General features: G+C 43.9%; 8 protein-coding genes across 8 annotated transcripts; 3 read left to right on the top strand and 5 right to left on the bottom strand.

The window, feature by feature from the left end:
* Positions 1-8: 8 nt before the first annotated feature.
* Positions 9-1,465, top strand: O0I10_005890 (transcription elongation factor S-II; the record flags this gene model as incomplete). The annotated part of the gene is made up of 6 exons (XM_058485927.1): positions 9-80; positions 353-412; positions 471-606; positions 665-916; positions 976-1,172; positions 1,238-1,465. 6 exons carry the CDS (start codon positions 9-11, stop codon positions 1,463-1,465), a joined length of 945 nt encoding a protein of 314 aa, XP_058343450.1.
* Positions 1,466-1,845: 380 nt separating this feature from the next.
* Positions 1,846-4,320, top strand: O0I10_005889 (uncharacterized protein; the record flags this gene model as incomplete). Its single annotated transcript, XM_058485926.1, has 6 exons — positions 1,846-1,911; positions 2,019-2,504; positions 2,574-2,838; positions 2,899-3,014; positions 3,079-3,417; positions 3,475-4,320. 6 exons carry the CDS (start codon positions 1,846-1,848, stop codon positions 4,318-4,320), a joined length of 2,118 nt encoding a protein of 705 aa, XP_058343449.1.
* A 161-nt stretch (positions 4,321-4,481) lies between these two features.
* O0I10_005888 (uncharacterized protein) lies at positions 4,482-5,644 on the bottom strand (the record flags this gene model as incomplete). Its single annotated transcript, XM_058485925.1, has 4 exons — positions 4,482-4,790; positions 4,857-5,184; positions 5,253-5,479; positions 5,540-5,644. 4 exons carry the CDS (start codon positions 5,642-5,644, stop codon positions 4,482-4,484), a joined length of 969 nt encoding a protein of 322 aa, XP_058343448.1.
* Positions 5,645-6,931: 1,287 nt separating this feature from the next.
* On the bottom strand, positions 6,932-9,258 carry O0I10_005887 (uncharacterized protein; the record flags this gene model as incomplete). Its single annotated transcript, XM_058485924.1, has 3 exons — positions 6,932-7,726; positions 7,810-8,385; positions 8,641-9,258. 3 exons carry the CDS (start codon positions 9,256-9,258, stop codon positions 6,932-6,934), a joined length of 1,989 nt encoding a protein of 662 aa, XP_058343447.1.
* A 1,774-nt stretch (positions 9,259-11,032) lies between these two features.
* O0I10_005886 (uncharacterized protein) lies at positions 11,033-11,956 on the bottom strand (the record flags this gene model as incomplete). The annotated part of the gene is made up of 4 exons (XM_058485923.1): positions 11,033-11,409; positions 11,475-11,532; positions 11,588-11,745; positions 11,803-11,956. 4 exons carry the CDS (start codon positions 11,954-11,956, stop codon positions 11,033-11,035), a joined length of 747 nt encoding a protein of 248 aa, XP_058343446.1.
* Positions 11,957-12,362: 406 nt separating this feature from the next.
* O0I10_005885 (uncharacterized protein) lies at positions 12,363-14,138 on the top strand (the record flags this gene model as incomplete). Its single annotated transcript, XM_058485922.1, has 7 exons — positions 12,363-12,419; positions 12,492-12,815; positions 12,890-13,018; positions 13,099-13,194; positions 13,259-13,526; positions 13,589-13,730; positions 13,784-14,138. The coding sequence occupies 7 exons, from the start codon at positions 12,363-12,365 to the stop codon at positions 14,136-14,138; spliced, it is 1,371 nt and encodes a 456-aa protein (XP_058343445.1).
* Positions 14,139-14,337: 199 nt separating this feature from the next.
* Positions 14,338-14,765, bottom strand: O0I10_005884 (uncharacterized protein; the record flags this gene model as incomplete). Its single annotated transcript, XM_058485921.1, has 2 exons — positions 14,338-14,378; positions 14,444-14,765. The coding sequence occupies 2 exons, from the start codon at positions 14,763-14,765 to the stop codon at positions 14,338-14,340; spliced, it is 363 nt and encodes a 120-aa protein (XP_058343444.1).
* Positions 14,766-14,940: 175 nt separating this feature from the next.
* O0I10_005883 (uncharacterized protein) lies at positions 14,941-15,207 on the bottom strand (the record flags this gene model as incomplete). Its single annotated transcript, XM_058485920.1, has 2 exons — positions 14,941-15,074; positions 15,138-15,207. The coding sequence occupies 2 exons, from the start codon at positions 15,205-15,207 to the stop codon at positions 14,941-14,943; spliced, it is 204 nt and encodes a 67-aa protein (XP_058343443.1).
* Between the last annotated feature and the right edge of the window lie 94 nt (positions 15,208-15,301).

Here is a 15,301-nt window from a genome sequence, read left to right as displayed (position 1 = left end):
ATTTTGTCATGTCCAGTGAGGAGAGCATTAAGAAGGCCAAGAGTGCGTTGCAAAAGGCATGCGACAATGGTACCAGTCAGGTAAAGATAATTCCCTATCCTATTCACTCCACGCATTACGATTACACACGTCGATTGGTTGCCCACCTCTTCTTTTCTCTTTTCTTTTACGCCTGACAACGATCAGCACCCCGCAACCGACAACTCTCTGCATCGATCACCAGTCGATCGGCTTATTTTCTCTTTATTCCACACCTTGTCCCTTTCCTTGTCTGTCAACAACCACCACCACCATTCGTCTATATCAACACATGCTTTGTGCTGTGATCTGATGTATATCACCGGTTTTACAGGACATTTTGGATATCCTCACACAGCTTGGTAAAGTCAAAGCAACGCAAGATCTTTTGAGGGTAAGAAGGATGGATAATGGAAGAGACAAGAAGAGAATCTAATATGGGTCATTGATAGAAAACAGACATTGGCAAGACGCTTGGCAAGTTGAGAACCCATAGCGATGCGACTGTATCACAGAAAGCCAAAGAGATTGTGAGAAAGTGGAAGGACGATGTTGTGCAGAGTGCCAAAGCCAAAGGAGATGGAAAAGGTAATGGGGGATTGTGATCATGGCAACAGCAAGGCGACTAACCTTGTACTCTAAATAGCAACCACAACAACACCAAGTAGTAATAATAATACAGCATCAAACGCAAACAGTGGCCAAACAACCCCTCGGCGATCATCAGCTGCTTCATCCACTGCTCCTTCACCAAAATCACCAAAGTCACCCACCTCTGAGAATGGTCCTCCTAGAACAATCAAATCGGATGATGTCAAATATCAGTCCACAGGCAATGGCCCAAGAGATAAGACCATTGAGCTCATGTATAGTGCTGTAGCGCTTGGAAGTTATGCAGGTAGGGTTCATTTTCATCCTTGTGACGATTGATGTTTACCAACCAAACCACCCCTTTAGATTCTGATTTACTTTTGAAACGAGCTCTGGCCATTGAGAAGACGATTTTCGATGAATTCGGATTGATGAATGATGGATACAAGGCCAAGGTGAGAACATTGGCATTGAATTTAAAGAGCAAGAGCAACCCTGGATTGCGTGAAAGCGTCGTGAGTGGAGAGCTTCCTATTGCCAAGCTGTGCACAATGAGTGTGGAGGTAAGATTGTGTAACCAAGAATGGTCTTTTTGTTCCATGGTACTTTATTAAACCAAAAACAACAGGATATGGCATCAGAGGAGTCGAAAGCGCGTGATCGTAAATTGGCTGAAGAGGCATTATTCAAGGCAAGAGGCGCTGGATCGGCTCAAGCTGAAACAGACATGTTTATGTGTGGAAAGTGCAAGGGCCGGAGGTGTACCTACTTTCAGATGCAGACTCGTAGTGCTGATGAACCAATGACGACCTTTGTCACTTGTGTCTCGTGCGGCAATCACTGGAAGGTAAGCTAATTATTTAATTTGGAGTACCGCGAAAAAGATGTCTAAGAATGTGTTCTTGTCCCTTTCTAGTTTTGTTGATCGAAAACGTGGAGAGAGAGTGTTATAGTTGCCAATGATGCTATCATGTCCTTTTTGTATCCAACAATCATGATTATATATACATATACTATTCAAGTGGATTGCATAATGTTGATGTTGTTGTGTGCTACCTAAGGATGTAAAGGGGGTATAGAGAGGGGATGGATGGGTGGTACCTGGCTGGCGAACAACACGCGCATGTCCAATGAAGGATAACCCCCCAAATCCTCCTTTACGTGACACAAAAAGTTATATATATGATTAGGAAAGAGAACAGATTGTCCTCTCTTTTATCTCCCGATTCTGCAATCATGAACCCAAGCGACTTGGATGATGCTCTTCGTGATCTTGAAAAGCAAGTGAATGAATTTACTATGGCAAGTACAATAAAGACTTTGGGATGATGATGATGATGACGGGTTGTAGGACAAACAATCATCCAATTTTAACTACATTGTTTATTAACTCGCGTGCTCTTTGTCAGACAGTGGATACGCCTGGACCCACCGGTGTGGTTACCGGTAGCCGACACCACCAACAACAACAGCCTCCTTCTTATTCTAGGTCCCATCACCCTTCTACAATGCACGAAAAACAGCCATCTGACAGCTATCCCATTCGACACGACGACGACGATGATGACAATGTCTGTGTTGCACAACTACTCAATGCCAAAGCGAAGAATGCTTCTCCTCGTCCAAGCCGATCCAACACCATGAAGGGGTATCGTTCAAGAGATAGAAGCCCTGTACCCAACATATCCACTCTTCAACGAAGTGCTAGCAGTGGTGGCAGTAGGCGTCATATGCATCACCATAGCAACGAACCACCCGTTCCGCCGCTCCCGACGACTCAGCAGCAGCATCAACAAACTACCGTTGACAAGGATGAAGAGGATTTACGTGCTGCTGTTCAATGTGCTTGGGCTGTTTTGGAGTCTGGTAGTAGTGATGGTGCCGAGAAAAAGCAGGTATTGTTGTTGTAGTGATGATTGTTCAGGTCGCATGAATTGGGTTACTAACTTGTTGCATGGCAACAGCCTCCACCAACAGCAGCCATGGATACACCCACATCAGCACCAGCACCTCCCACAACTACCGCTGTCAACCATGCCACCTACAACCGAAGCATGATCCGCACACTCACTATCCGCATCTATATCAATGATGGATCAACACACAAAACCGTCCAATTGACCAATCTACTCACAACCGCAATGGTGCTTCAATATTTGAAGAAGAAGGGGTTGCTTGATAATACCGATGATTGGGCTATGTTTGAGATTTGCAACAGCTATGGATTAGGTATGCTCACTCGTCAATGATGCATGCAGCCTGATAGCTCGAAGCTAATTCCTTGTTTAGAACGACCTTTGAGACAATGGGAAGTGGTGATGGATAGCGTATCTACCTGGGATCCTGAAATGAATAGCTATCTTTTGGTCAAAAAGTATAGGTATTGCGATTCCCTTGTTGCGGATGTAAGTGGATGAGTAGTATTCGATATGCATACCTGGATCCACTAACAAGGTTTCACGAATATAGAGCGTACTTCAGAAACTGTATCCTCCGCATTATGGATGGCTGAATGTCGAATACAAGAAGGGCAAATGGCATAAGCGATTCTGTTTTATCATGGACAATGCTATTCATCATTCAAAGGATAGCAAAGGAACGAATGCCGTAGTCTTGTGTCAGCTATCAACATTTGACGTGTACACCATGCTTCATCCTTTCCGAGATGCACCTACTGAATACGTCTTTGCATTACGTGCACAAGAAAAACCACGTGTCTTTGAACGTTCCGAAGATTACATGAAGATGTTTTCAGCTGAGGACGCGGATTCATTAAAAGAATGGGTATTGAGTATTCGCTGCTCAAAGGTAAGAGATTACAACACATGTAAGGTTTGATCACTTGGGTCTAATGGTTTCATAAAGAGCGCCGTGTATTATCAACAGCATCCCAATCGTGTCACCAATCCACTTTTGCCCGTTGACCTTAGCCGAGCCGATTCTCCCTCATCTCGAAACGATGCATCGGATATATCCAGCCGAGGTGGTACATTACGACGACATAAATCCACCCGCGAAATGGCAGCTTCGTACAACAACAATGATGAAGAGCTCAACAAGAAATACCCGGTCCCTATTGAGAATGGCAGAAGCACTTTATCTCGACACAGCAGTCGACGTCGAATTCCTGATAATCCATTAATTGATTGCACCGATCGAGAAACCTTTGCTAAAGGATCTTTACTTGCCCAAAGCAACCAAGAAGAAGGCAACTATCCACAACAACAACAACAGCAGCAGCAGGTGCCGCCACCTCTACCTCAACAACAGGCAATGTCTCAATCGATACCAGATGATAATGGTGGTGGATCCACACTCATTCAACTACAAGATAAAACCCCCTTTGCTAAAGGATCATTACTTGCAAAAAAGACGGGCATTGAACAACAACAACAACAACAACATGTTAGCAGCAAGTTATCTCGATCCAAGAGCACACGTGATACCACGGCACATCACCAGGATGACCAACCCGCACCAACACGTCGACATGTGTCACTTCGGAGGAAACCCACCTCTTCAAGGGATAAGGCACGATGGCAACAACCTGATGTCCCTATGCCTGCTATGCCAGGTGGATCAGCCATGCCAAGTAATGGGCCGTTGCTTAATTTGGAAGACCCTGAACAACTGCATTCCAGGCAATTGATGGAACGTCAAATCAAACCCTTGGTCAATTTTGCTACATCGGATTCTCGAGGACGTCGATAGTATAGTGAGATTAGAATAGATTGCATGTTTGAAGAAAATTGACATCATTATCTGGTTCCTGCGTTCTTAATCCCGTTTGTGTTTGTTTGTGTGCATGGTAATTTATTGGATATATGAAAGGTATGAAAAGGGAAAAAAAGGGAGGGATCAAAACTAGCCTACTAGTCTTGCTGCCTGCTTCGAGTGACACGGCCAGCTGCTGCAAGGCGAGATGACTTCCTTATACCAACACTGAAAGAACCAGATGTATCGCCATCGTCCTTTTTCTTCTTTTTCTTTGGTGTTGGTGTTGGTGTTGTTGCTGTTTTCTTTCCAAATTGGTGTGGAGCATGGGTGCGAAACGTCTTTTGAACAGCCCCATCCGCATTTCGTTTTTCAAACAAGTAATGCACCTTGCCTTTATCATCCACCACGTAGTTGGGATCATGCACTTGCCCCGTTTGGATCAATAATCGGTAATAGTTTGAACACTACAAGCAAAGGATACCGTTGAGACACCATGATCATGATAGTAAGTATTTGATTTTTCATTTTACCTGGTATCCCACTCTGCCAGGGATGGCTATCGAAAAAATGCCCCATTGTCCATTGGCGCCCACTTCCTTGAGTCGATTAAAGAAAAGCTCTCGTTCTTCTTGTGTCCAAGCACCCTTTCGTTGCTCTTCACCAGGCGCGTTGAATCGATAGTAATAGCTGTTTGGATTTTCATTGATCATTTGGAAAGCACGAATACGAGCTTGTGACCAGCCTTCGTATGCCTTGTCAGGAGAATTCGAGCTTTGAATTTGTCGAAGAGCATCATCCAACGCCAAACGTCCACCAGCCATACGAGTCGATGGGGTCTTTTCGGCATGAATGTGATGGCTAATTACATAAAGATACAGCTTAGTAGATAGAATAATATGTAATGGCAATGAATATCAACAACCTACTTGTCCTTCTTTTTTGATTTCATGGTATACTTTGATCTTGGTGATTGTTTTGGAATAGGTGTGGGTGGTGTCATGGCTCGTGATGAATTTGAAATGGAAGTTGTTGCATTGATAGTAGAATCCTCCATTGTGGTCATTGTTGATGGTGATTGTTCAAATGATCCAAGAATGCGTCGAATACCATCGAGATAATCAGGTCGAGTCGATAATCGATGGATCACTTCATCCTGCAAGCTGACATTTTAATGCCAATGTACCTCCTCCTTCAATCACCCATCACAACATACCTCTTTGAATCCACAATCCATGAGCATGACATCAGCTTCTTGATACGTGATACTGGGAAATGCATGCTGGATAAGGAACACCTTGCATTCACGCTCACGTTGCATGATATCGATGAACCCCTGGGGATTGTCTTCGGGCCTGTCAATCCATATGCACGCGTCTCGTATTTTTAGCCATATCGAAGGATAGCACGTATCTCATACGTTACCATGTCTGTTGTGGATACACGTTGCTAGGTTGTTTCTAAGGGTTGAATGAGGGTGAATGAGCTACGTGAATCGAGGGTTGTGTCAAACGAGCAACCGACCTTGAGAATCCCTGCATCGCGTGTATCTTATTGCATAAAGGGAATGAGCTCCGCTGTGATTTCAACTGCATAAGGTACAAGGAAAAAGTGTTGTTTACCGTGCCTCTGCATCGACAGTGAACAGCTCACTCCGGCAAGCGCTTGTTTCTTGGTGCGTACCATACTTGGATGCTCAGTGCAACTCGAAGGAGGGAGAAGGGGATGTGTGATTGTTTGAGAATCAAGCATACAACTTTAACTCAGCCAGCCAGCCATCATTACATCACCCATCCTAACCATCATCACATTGACATTGCATAAAGCCAAATGGACATTATCACCATTTACAACACTATTCTCGATATCACCAGAGAGTAAAATAGGGTGTGTGTTTCAATAAAGATCATTCATTGTTATCATCCAAATCCCTCATTGCGTCTTCGATGCATCATGCTCCATGCATAGTGCAATCATCCTATCCACTCACTAAAGATTGCTCTTGAATCACGCCTCGCTTGAATGAAATCCATATTGGTCCTCCTTGATCATCCATCATCACAATCCAATAAACAGTATCACTCGGATAATTCGCCATCTCAATGTTGGGTGCTGTATTCTTTCAACAATGATCCCAAACCTGCTGTTCTTCGCATACAATACAACTCTCCATCTACATAATGGCCAGCCCCCTGCAAGTATCACAATGAGCGATATTCTTTGTCTGCTATGCTTCTTTACAGTATTCTATTCCTCAAAAGATACCTGTTCTCGTTCCCCTTGTTTCATTGCTATGTTAGCTTCATAATCTTTTTTTCCCAATCACGCATCCTCGATGATTCATTGATGCCATTTCAAATACTAAAATCCCAGAACCAATAAAAAGTTGAATGCCGGCAATATGTTTTGAGCATGTATTACAATTTGAGAAATGATGTGACAGTGAATGAAAGATATAACGTATTTACAAAGCATAGATAAAGAGAAAAGAAAAAAAAGATTGGGCACACGCACCAGATGAAGAAAGGGGTGAAGAAAAATATACACTACTAGCATTGAGAGAGATGATGAGGAATGGAATGGGGGGTAGGGTGGAGAGGGTTGAAGATTAAAAGAGGTCGAAAAAGAAGCGTTCAGCATCAACTTGACACTCGTCGGTAGATAAAGATGGCAACAATATCATATCATCCTGCTCCATTTTGACAACAAGGTCTTGTTGATCCACGGCACTTGATGGCAAGGATGGTGATGCAAGGATGGTGTCGGGTAGTTTGAGACTTGTAGTAAGGGTGGTGTTTGATGCGATGTTGGATGAATTGGATGTAGGTGGTTTTGAGTCGATATCCATAAAGTGGGACATATCAGTGGCGGGAGGGAGAGTAAATGAGTCATATAAATCGACTTCGGGCGGGAAACCAAAAATGTTGGATGTAGGGCTTGGTGTACATGCTGTTGAGCTGCTCATAATCGTCGATAGCTCATCACCGCATGAGCATAGTTGCTTATCACAACATTCGTTTTCACCTCCTTGTTGTTGTCCATTATCATCCTCATCATCATCATCGGCCAAAGAGAAGCAATCGCCAAAGTCGAGAGTGATGGTGGTGCCACTAGCACAGGATGGTGCAGGAGATCCCTTGACAACCGATTCGGTGGTTGTTTGTTGTTGTTCTTGTTGTTCATACCAAGCATTTTGAGCTGAGAGTGCTGCTGCTGTGAGAGGCATAGGTTTGGAGTTGTTGGATGAGGAAGGATTGGTATCGATGGAAAGTGACATGGGAGGCGTGACACGAGCTGATTGTTTACGAGGTTGTAATGATGGCATAAATCGTTTTCTGAAAACGTCAAGAGCACGTTGCAAGAGACTCTTTTTTCCAGCCAGCTGACGTTGATTCAACCATGCCTAATATAAGCAATCACCTCCTATATTAGCAAACATGCCAGCCAACAATCCCATTCTTTCCTTTTTGCCTGCCAACTACATACCAGTCTCCAACCCAACTCGTTACACAATGACTCCTCGAGCCATCGTGCTCCAGCGTACATGTTGATAGCTCTTGGGAATACACAATTGCTCTTCCGGAATTCAGCAGGAATCTCATCCATATTCACGCTTTCCACATTGACCTTGATACGGATGCGAGTACCATTCTCATCAAGCACAATAGTCTTTGGCTGATTGGCTGGTTTGACAATAGCAGCTGATAAAGTCGAAGATGTGGTGGTGGTGGTGGAAGGTTGTGTTGCAGAAACAACAGCTGCTGCTGCAAGTGGTGTTGTTGTTGTTGTTGCTGTTGTTGGATGATGATCATTGTCCTCACGATGCTTTCGTTTTCTGAGAGTGCCATTCATGAGCTTTTCTTGACGTGCAACACGTCTTGAGCGCATACTGGGGTAACGGTTCCTGTACGAATCGACCGCTCGTTGAATCAGTCCACGCTTTCCCGAAATCTCGTTTGAGTTCAACCACGCTAATTTCCATCCAAGCACATTACATTCGGTCTCATAATTCCACCTGTTGCCCTGATACTGTTCTCTGGGGAGATTGGCCCTTGGGTAGACCTGTGTCCATTGAGGAGAAAGAAAGCTTTAGTAACAAGCTAACAAGAATGACAACCCGCTCCACTCTGAAACCTACACTCCGATCGACAAAAATGAGACGTGGGGTAACACGCAATGACAAAAAAGCTTTAGCCGAAGGTAGATTGCCCCCGAAAAAGCTTTTTTTTTGCCCTTGCCCCTTTGTTCATCGGATCGACCGGAAGAGGATTAAGCGGCGGCACACGTGCCCGAATATCCATTGCCTCTTGTACTTACACAATTCTCCTCCTTGAACTTGATATCAATGGCATCCAGCGATACTGTTTGAATATCCGTACGAATGTTGTATCGGCGTAATGTGCGATTATGCGAATACACAAAGGATACCCATTCAACGCCATCTCGCATCTCAGCTACCAAATCATGCTGTCCATGATGGTTGTTGTTGTTGTTGCTGTCGTTGGTGGAGGGTGCAATAGTTGGCATTTTTTCTCCTTCAGCCTTGCCGTTACCATTTGCATTGTTGCTGTTGTTGTTTGCAAGTGCTGCACAAGCCATGGCCGAAGCAAGTGCACTGGCAATTGCTGTTGCCGCATTGGATGGTGCTGCTGCTGCTGTTGTTGTTGTTGACGTTGCCATGGCACCCTGATCACTGATATCACTATTGGAAGGACTCGATGGACCAGGTGATGGTGCTGGTGTTGGAAGAGCTGCTGTTGTCACGTCATCTTGCTTGTCAACTTTACGTCGTTTGATACGATTGATGGTATCCTCGATAAGATGAATCTGCTCAGGTGTCAGTTGTCCAAGGAATGACTCGGCCGCCGAAGTCGATGTTTTGAACAAGTCCTTAAGTAACATGCGCGCTGAAGCATTGTCTGTGCTGGCGGGCATGATGACGGTGTTGCTGTTGCAGAATCAAATAGATAAAGAGGGGAGAAGAAAGAATGACAAGAGTAATTGACAAAGAGAGGGGTGATAGTGGTAGTGTAACAAGATTAAAGATGCATGCAAATGTATGTGGCTGTATGCTTGTATTTTATCCTTGTAGCGAAAAGAGAAACAAAGACGCGGAATGAACGAGTCAAAAAGAAGATGGAATGGGTCATCGGGATGAACTATGGCTGGTCCTCAAATTCATCCGCTGCCATTCCCGCCAAACCGAGGACCATGGATGACGATGACGGCCTTTGTGCAACACGGTCAAAACGTCCCCTGTGCCTATTGCTGACAATCTTTTTTTTTGCCACCCACCTACCATATGACCATTAAACCGGATTTTGATCATGCTGAGTAGCTCACATTCACTATTGACCCATATACAATCCTTGCCTCCTTGATCATCCTTTTCATCCCTTTGACTCAAAAGTTGTATGCATTGCAAGCTATGGGCACTGTTTAGGCGATGGTTCCGTGAATGGCCGATATTTTCTCCCTGCCTGACAAATCAGGACAACATTTTAGATTCCGCATCCAGCACTCGGGATGACCATGACAACATCATTGTTTGTTAAACGCCCACTGTGGATGCAGCATTTGTCGTACATTTCCATCTTGCAGCCTTGTTGAGACCTATTCCACATTATAGAATCAATACGGAAGCGTTGATCATGTTACCAAAGGATTGACTAAAAGTGAGATAACGCACCGGCCATGATGACTCTATTCGTTTTCGTTGCCACGTGTAAGGGACCTGTGCCATTGCCACGTGTGTCAGGATCTTCAAACAGAAAGCTTCATGTGAAATCACCTATAACGCAAATCAATCTGCAAAGATGATGATGCATGCCCTTTTATTCATTCACTGGATCCATTTTGTGTTATGTAATGACATTTATTGCGTCTCCAATTTATATATCTTTATTATCGCATGTTAAGATTCTTGCATCTTGTGGCTCTTTACCTTGCACAGCCAGGGATGAAAGGAACAAAAAAGTTCTTTTTCGTACAACACAATGCATTTTTCCGGTCTTTCGTTACACGGCCCAACATGGGAGATCATTTCGGGAGTGTAATTATTCATCCATTTCGGAAATCGTACCATTTAGCCCATCGGCCTAAAAGGCGTGAAGCAAAGTGTGGCCCAGAGCTGTTTCAGAGTGCTGAGAGGAGTGAGACCATAGGCTCCGTGGAATGCTGAAATGCGGGGTATGCAGATTAGAGCTTGTATGGAAAACGGTGTCATCTAATTTTTGGCTAAGCCGCTTTACCTTTATTGTACTTGATGAGCACAATGGCTGCTTTCTTTTGTAACGTACTCGTTTTGCTCATGTAATTTGTGTCATCCATATGCTATTGTCATGATACAGGAATGATTGTGTATGGTCATTCTTCTGCATACATCAAAGCTATAGAAAGTTGTATAGCCATTGTTACACACAAGGCCCATGAAAATGGGGTCGTTGGATCTTTAATTCCTCCCGACGGTTTCCCAAAATACCCCGCCAGGCAACGCCCTTTTAGAAGAGTGTTCTTTAACCTTCGGTGCCTCAGCGCTTTTTCAAATAGAGTAAATGCCTCCTTTCCCGACTATACTACTTTTTGTGCATCGTTATCTACGTTTTGCTTATCGCGCAATAAATGATAGTATTCTCTTTTAATGATAAACATCCACAACTTTTAAGAGAAAGAATTCCAAGAATAAACGTAAAGAACCTCCCACTTTCTATTAGACTGCTGAAGAAGGTGCTGCACTGGCACTTGCACTGCTCATCATACTGGATGCTCCAACACTGCTGCTGCTTGCGGCTGCAAGTACACTACTAGGTGCACGACCTCGTCCTTCGTAGCCTTCTTCATGCTCTGCTTGAACATAGGTAGCCGCCACCAAAGTCAAGTCGTTTTCGGTGACAAACTTGTCGAGATCAAAGAATGCACGATGTCTATCAGGGTCTCCCACGATGGGTGGCACAAGCGATTGATTGACCATAGGTTGCTCATAGAGTGCGAAAACGTAACGATGCTTGCCAGTAAGAGCAGGTGGTGTGGGGCCGTGATACGGAGTGTAGGGAATGTTGTCTCGAATACTGGAACCAGGCTTACCACCTTTTTGACAACAATACATCATGAGTGATATGCTATCATTTTCCCCTTCTTCTTTTTGCTTTTACCTGGGACATTTTCCACGATCCAATGACGCACCAAAGGAACATGTGCATCAGCATCCACCTAAATGATAATGAGTAAACGTGTGTATGTGTATATGCCTTAAGGATCCACTTACAAGCACAAGAGTGTAATGAGCATCTTCACGGGGTGCTGGGAACCAAACATGTGGAGGATTGACAGCTTGATGGGGATAAATGACATCGCCTGCATTAACCACGGGTTTGTCGTCATACATCAACTTGATGAATGAAGTAGGCTCAAATTCAGGAAGCACTAGAAGAATGACACAGAGATTAGAAATAGCATTTCATTGTTGCTTGCAAACAATACCTTCAGGGATCACGTTGGCCGCCTTCAAATCAGAGAGCTGTTGCTCAACAATAGCCCTATTTACAGGACCACCCCATTGCTGTTGACAGGTACCCACGGCACCAAATAACAAGATAGCAGCTGCCGATGAAAACAATGTAGTGATTTGAACCATTCTCCTTTAGAATAATTGATGAGAAGAAGAAAAGTGGGAGAGAGAAAAGTGATTAGAACTTCCCTCCATCATTTGTTCCCTCTATAAATCTTCTTTACCTTGTTGTAATCAAAAGGTGATACATCTTAACATGGATTGGCACCTTTGGGAATCATTCCAAGCTGGTCACGATGCAAATCCACCACTTGTCCATGCTTCCAGGTTGTTCTTGAATATGGGTAGTAGCAAGTACCAATATGCACTGTCACCTAAAACGTTATTCAATCTCGACATCATCCATCGCTAATATATGCTTACATCGGGTGGACTGCTGCATGATAAATCTCATATTTTGGATACGGCCTTTGTGGGTGTGTGTACATGTCGTCCTATCTTCCCAGCTGCTTGACATATTGAACGAGAGACCATGTCGCTCCTTGCAGAGCAATCGGACGATTCAAAGTTGTTGCAATGTTGGCCCTGGGTAAGTTGCATTGCAGGTCAAGTTTAAATGGGTTGACTGATAAAGGTGTGTGTGTTTGTGTGTTGATCGTAGCAAGTAATAGATCAAGAGGAGGATCCCTTCATGCTGTATAAATGGCGACAGAGGCTGGAGCATGCGTTGATTGGTACAAGTGACAATACGACTGAAGAGTTGGAGGAATCAAGAACAAGCTGGGTGGAGACGGCTGTGGACAAGGTGGTTGACAACAAGATGAGATGCACCCTGCTTTATCTCGAAATCTTCCATGTCATCCTCAAACAATACCGTAAACTGGATTTACCGGGGGCACATGTTGGTTACACGCTTTATTCAACATGGATTGGTCATCCACAAACATCCACATGGTTGAGTACGTTTACAAGTGCACATGACAAGGTAAAGCTATCATCATGCTTATGCTTATACTACGATTGGGTCCTGATCATCACCACCATTCACTACCATGGCAGCTGGAGATCACCGCTTATCTTGTATTTCTCAACGACGTTTCCAAGACATATGACATTGCATTTGAACAAGGAGCCATGGTGCATGAAACAGCCTCTGCAAGGAAATTGTTAATCAGCCATTTACAACACGTGAGTTTAAGGAGATCGGAATGATACATGAGAATGGATGAACCTGGTCAAAGCTATGAACCACTTATACATTCCCTTAGTTTTGCACCCTATGGAGCTACCCTTACATTGCCGTGGTTAGAAGATCTTTTGAGCTAGTGTCAAGGCTCCTTCGTAGTCCCATTGACAAAATCAAGGTAGGAAGGAGGAGGATTGGATGTGGAAAACAAATAGTGTGGGTTCATTAATGTTTTCATTAAGATAGCAGGTGTCCTTGAACGATTGCTTGCTTGGGCCGATCGACTCAACACCCATTTCACAATCGACATGTTTTGGGAATGCTTTGAAACTGATAGGACCGAATTCTACCATCAACCTATCATTCAGCACGATGATATCACAGTGGATCGCGAATGCCTGAAACTAGCTATGCAAGTTTTTGTGGCCTCCTTATGTTCTCTTGCGAATTACAATCAAGTGGACTCGTCTATCTTAGTGGCTCTTGGGCGCATACTGGAGCGGATACATGGTATGGTACAATAGCGAATACATGTTGATTTGTGTTGTTAAGAGCATGTATATTTGTTGTAGGATGGCGAGAATACATGTCGGATGAGCAGCTCCTTGAAGCTGTGCTTGAACTACACGGGGGTAATGATGAGGATGCAATCAACCTGCAACTGGACGTGTTGACAATTGACAATAAGCTTCAACGAGCCGACGAGGCAAGCAGGTAAGGATCTCGAGATGGATTTGGATTCCCCTATGATGTTAATCAAAAATTAGTTTTAAGCAGTGTTTTCAAGAACTGATCCAGGTGGTGAGCCCCAATCGCCTTTTCCTATGGTTTTGTGAAAGGACTGGGATGGATTACAGTTTGCTTGTGGATCTCTTGCTTTCGAACGAAACTGAATTTTTACGTTTCCTTGTTGAATATCTCAAGCACATTGAAATGGACCCCGATGGATTTATTTACACATGTGAAAAGTTTGTAGATGGTGGTGTGGAAAAAGTCATGGACATGTTATCAAGGCTTGTTTTGGTTTTGGAAGCGGGTGGATTCCCATACAACCCTCGGCATCTTATCAATCGGCTCAATTACATACTCGCATTAATTCAGGCACGCATCGAGAATCAATGAGAACAGACACTACCACATACCCCTATATTTCCCCTGTCTTTAGAAAAAGGATTGATTAACTGATATTAAAAAAGAACAATACAACAATACTAATAATGGTATGGGAACAATGGGAGAATGGAAAGCAAGCGAAAGTATGTGTGTGTGGTGTGCATGACCAGAAGCAAAACCAAGATTATATGGGAGATAATAAATGATGTCAATAGTTGTTGTGATGCCTTGCAGCTGCTGTGGTTTTGGCTAAAATTGACGTCAATGAATGAACTGCTTTGCATCACATTGCGTTGTTGCAGAAAATGACATACCTGGGGGATCTACCCACACCGTTTTGGTATAATACACGGTATGATCAATGTCCACTGGATGACCATAGATTGGATGATCACGACCTGAAAGAACATCTGCCCAAGTCCATGGGATTTCCTCCTCTTCACCTTCATAATACCCATCATCATCTGGTATGCCATTACCAGCGACTGCTGCATGATAATGAGGATGCCCGTCAGAATTGCCTCGATGATCAGGTGATGTCGATCCATGGTAATGATGGGGATTGCCATCTGCTAGACCCGCCAATATGCATGGTAAGAGAACGATCAATAGGATAGAATGACGGATAATGTCCATGATGATGATGATAACGTGAAAGACAGAAACAAAAAGAAGGAAGGGTGATTCTCTTTTGCTTGTATATGAAAGATGGCAGGTGATTTTGATTTAGATCGAGGCTAAGGAGGCCTAAGGAAACGACACACAGCAGAGAAGAGTGATGTTGTAAATGTTGTATAGGTGACAGGACGCTTTATTTATCCTTGTGATCAACAACAACTATAGGTGACATGGCTTCGGCTTGTTGCTTCTCCTTGTCACTGGCTGGGAACTGCTGCTCAATGTAATCGGACACCAACATTCCACATGTCGCGAATGCCATACCACCTAATATCAAACACAAGGCTGTCAACCACCATGCACCTAGTCAATCTCGCGTCATTGACTCACCAATACCGATCCACACTCGCGTCCTTGGAGGTAAGGCCTTATACGATCCCCACAGCGTTTTGCGTTGCATGTTTAGGTGGTTTGGAAAAAAAAGACAAGGCAGTAGAAGGTCTGAGTCAAGCAGCTGACTCTATTTCATTGTCAACAACATTGGCTACACTTAC

Source organism: Lichtheimia ornata (assembly GCF_029851405.1).
Source record: "Lichtheimia ornata isolate CBS 291.66 chromosome Unknown scaffold00024, whole genome shotgun sequence".
NCBI lineage: Eukaryota > Fungi > Mucoromycota > Mucoromycetes > Mucorales > Lichtheimiaceae > Lichtheimia > Lichtheimia ornata.
This window is presented reverse-complemented; position numbering and strand designations above follow the sequence as displayed.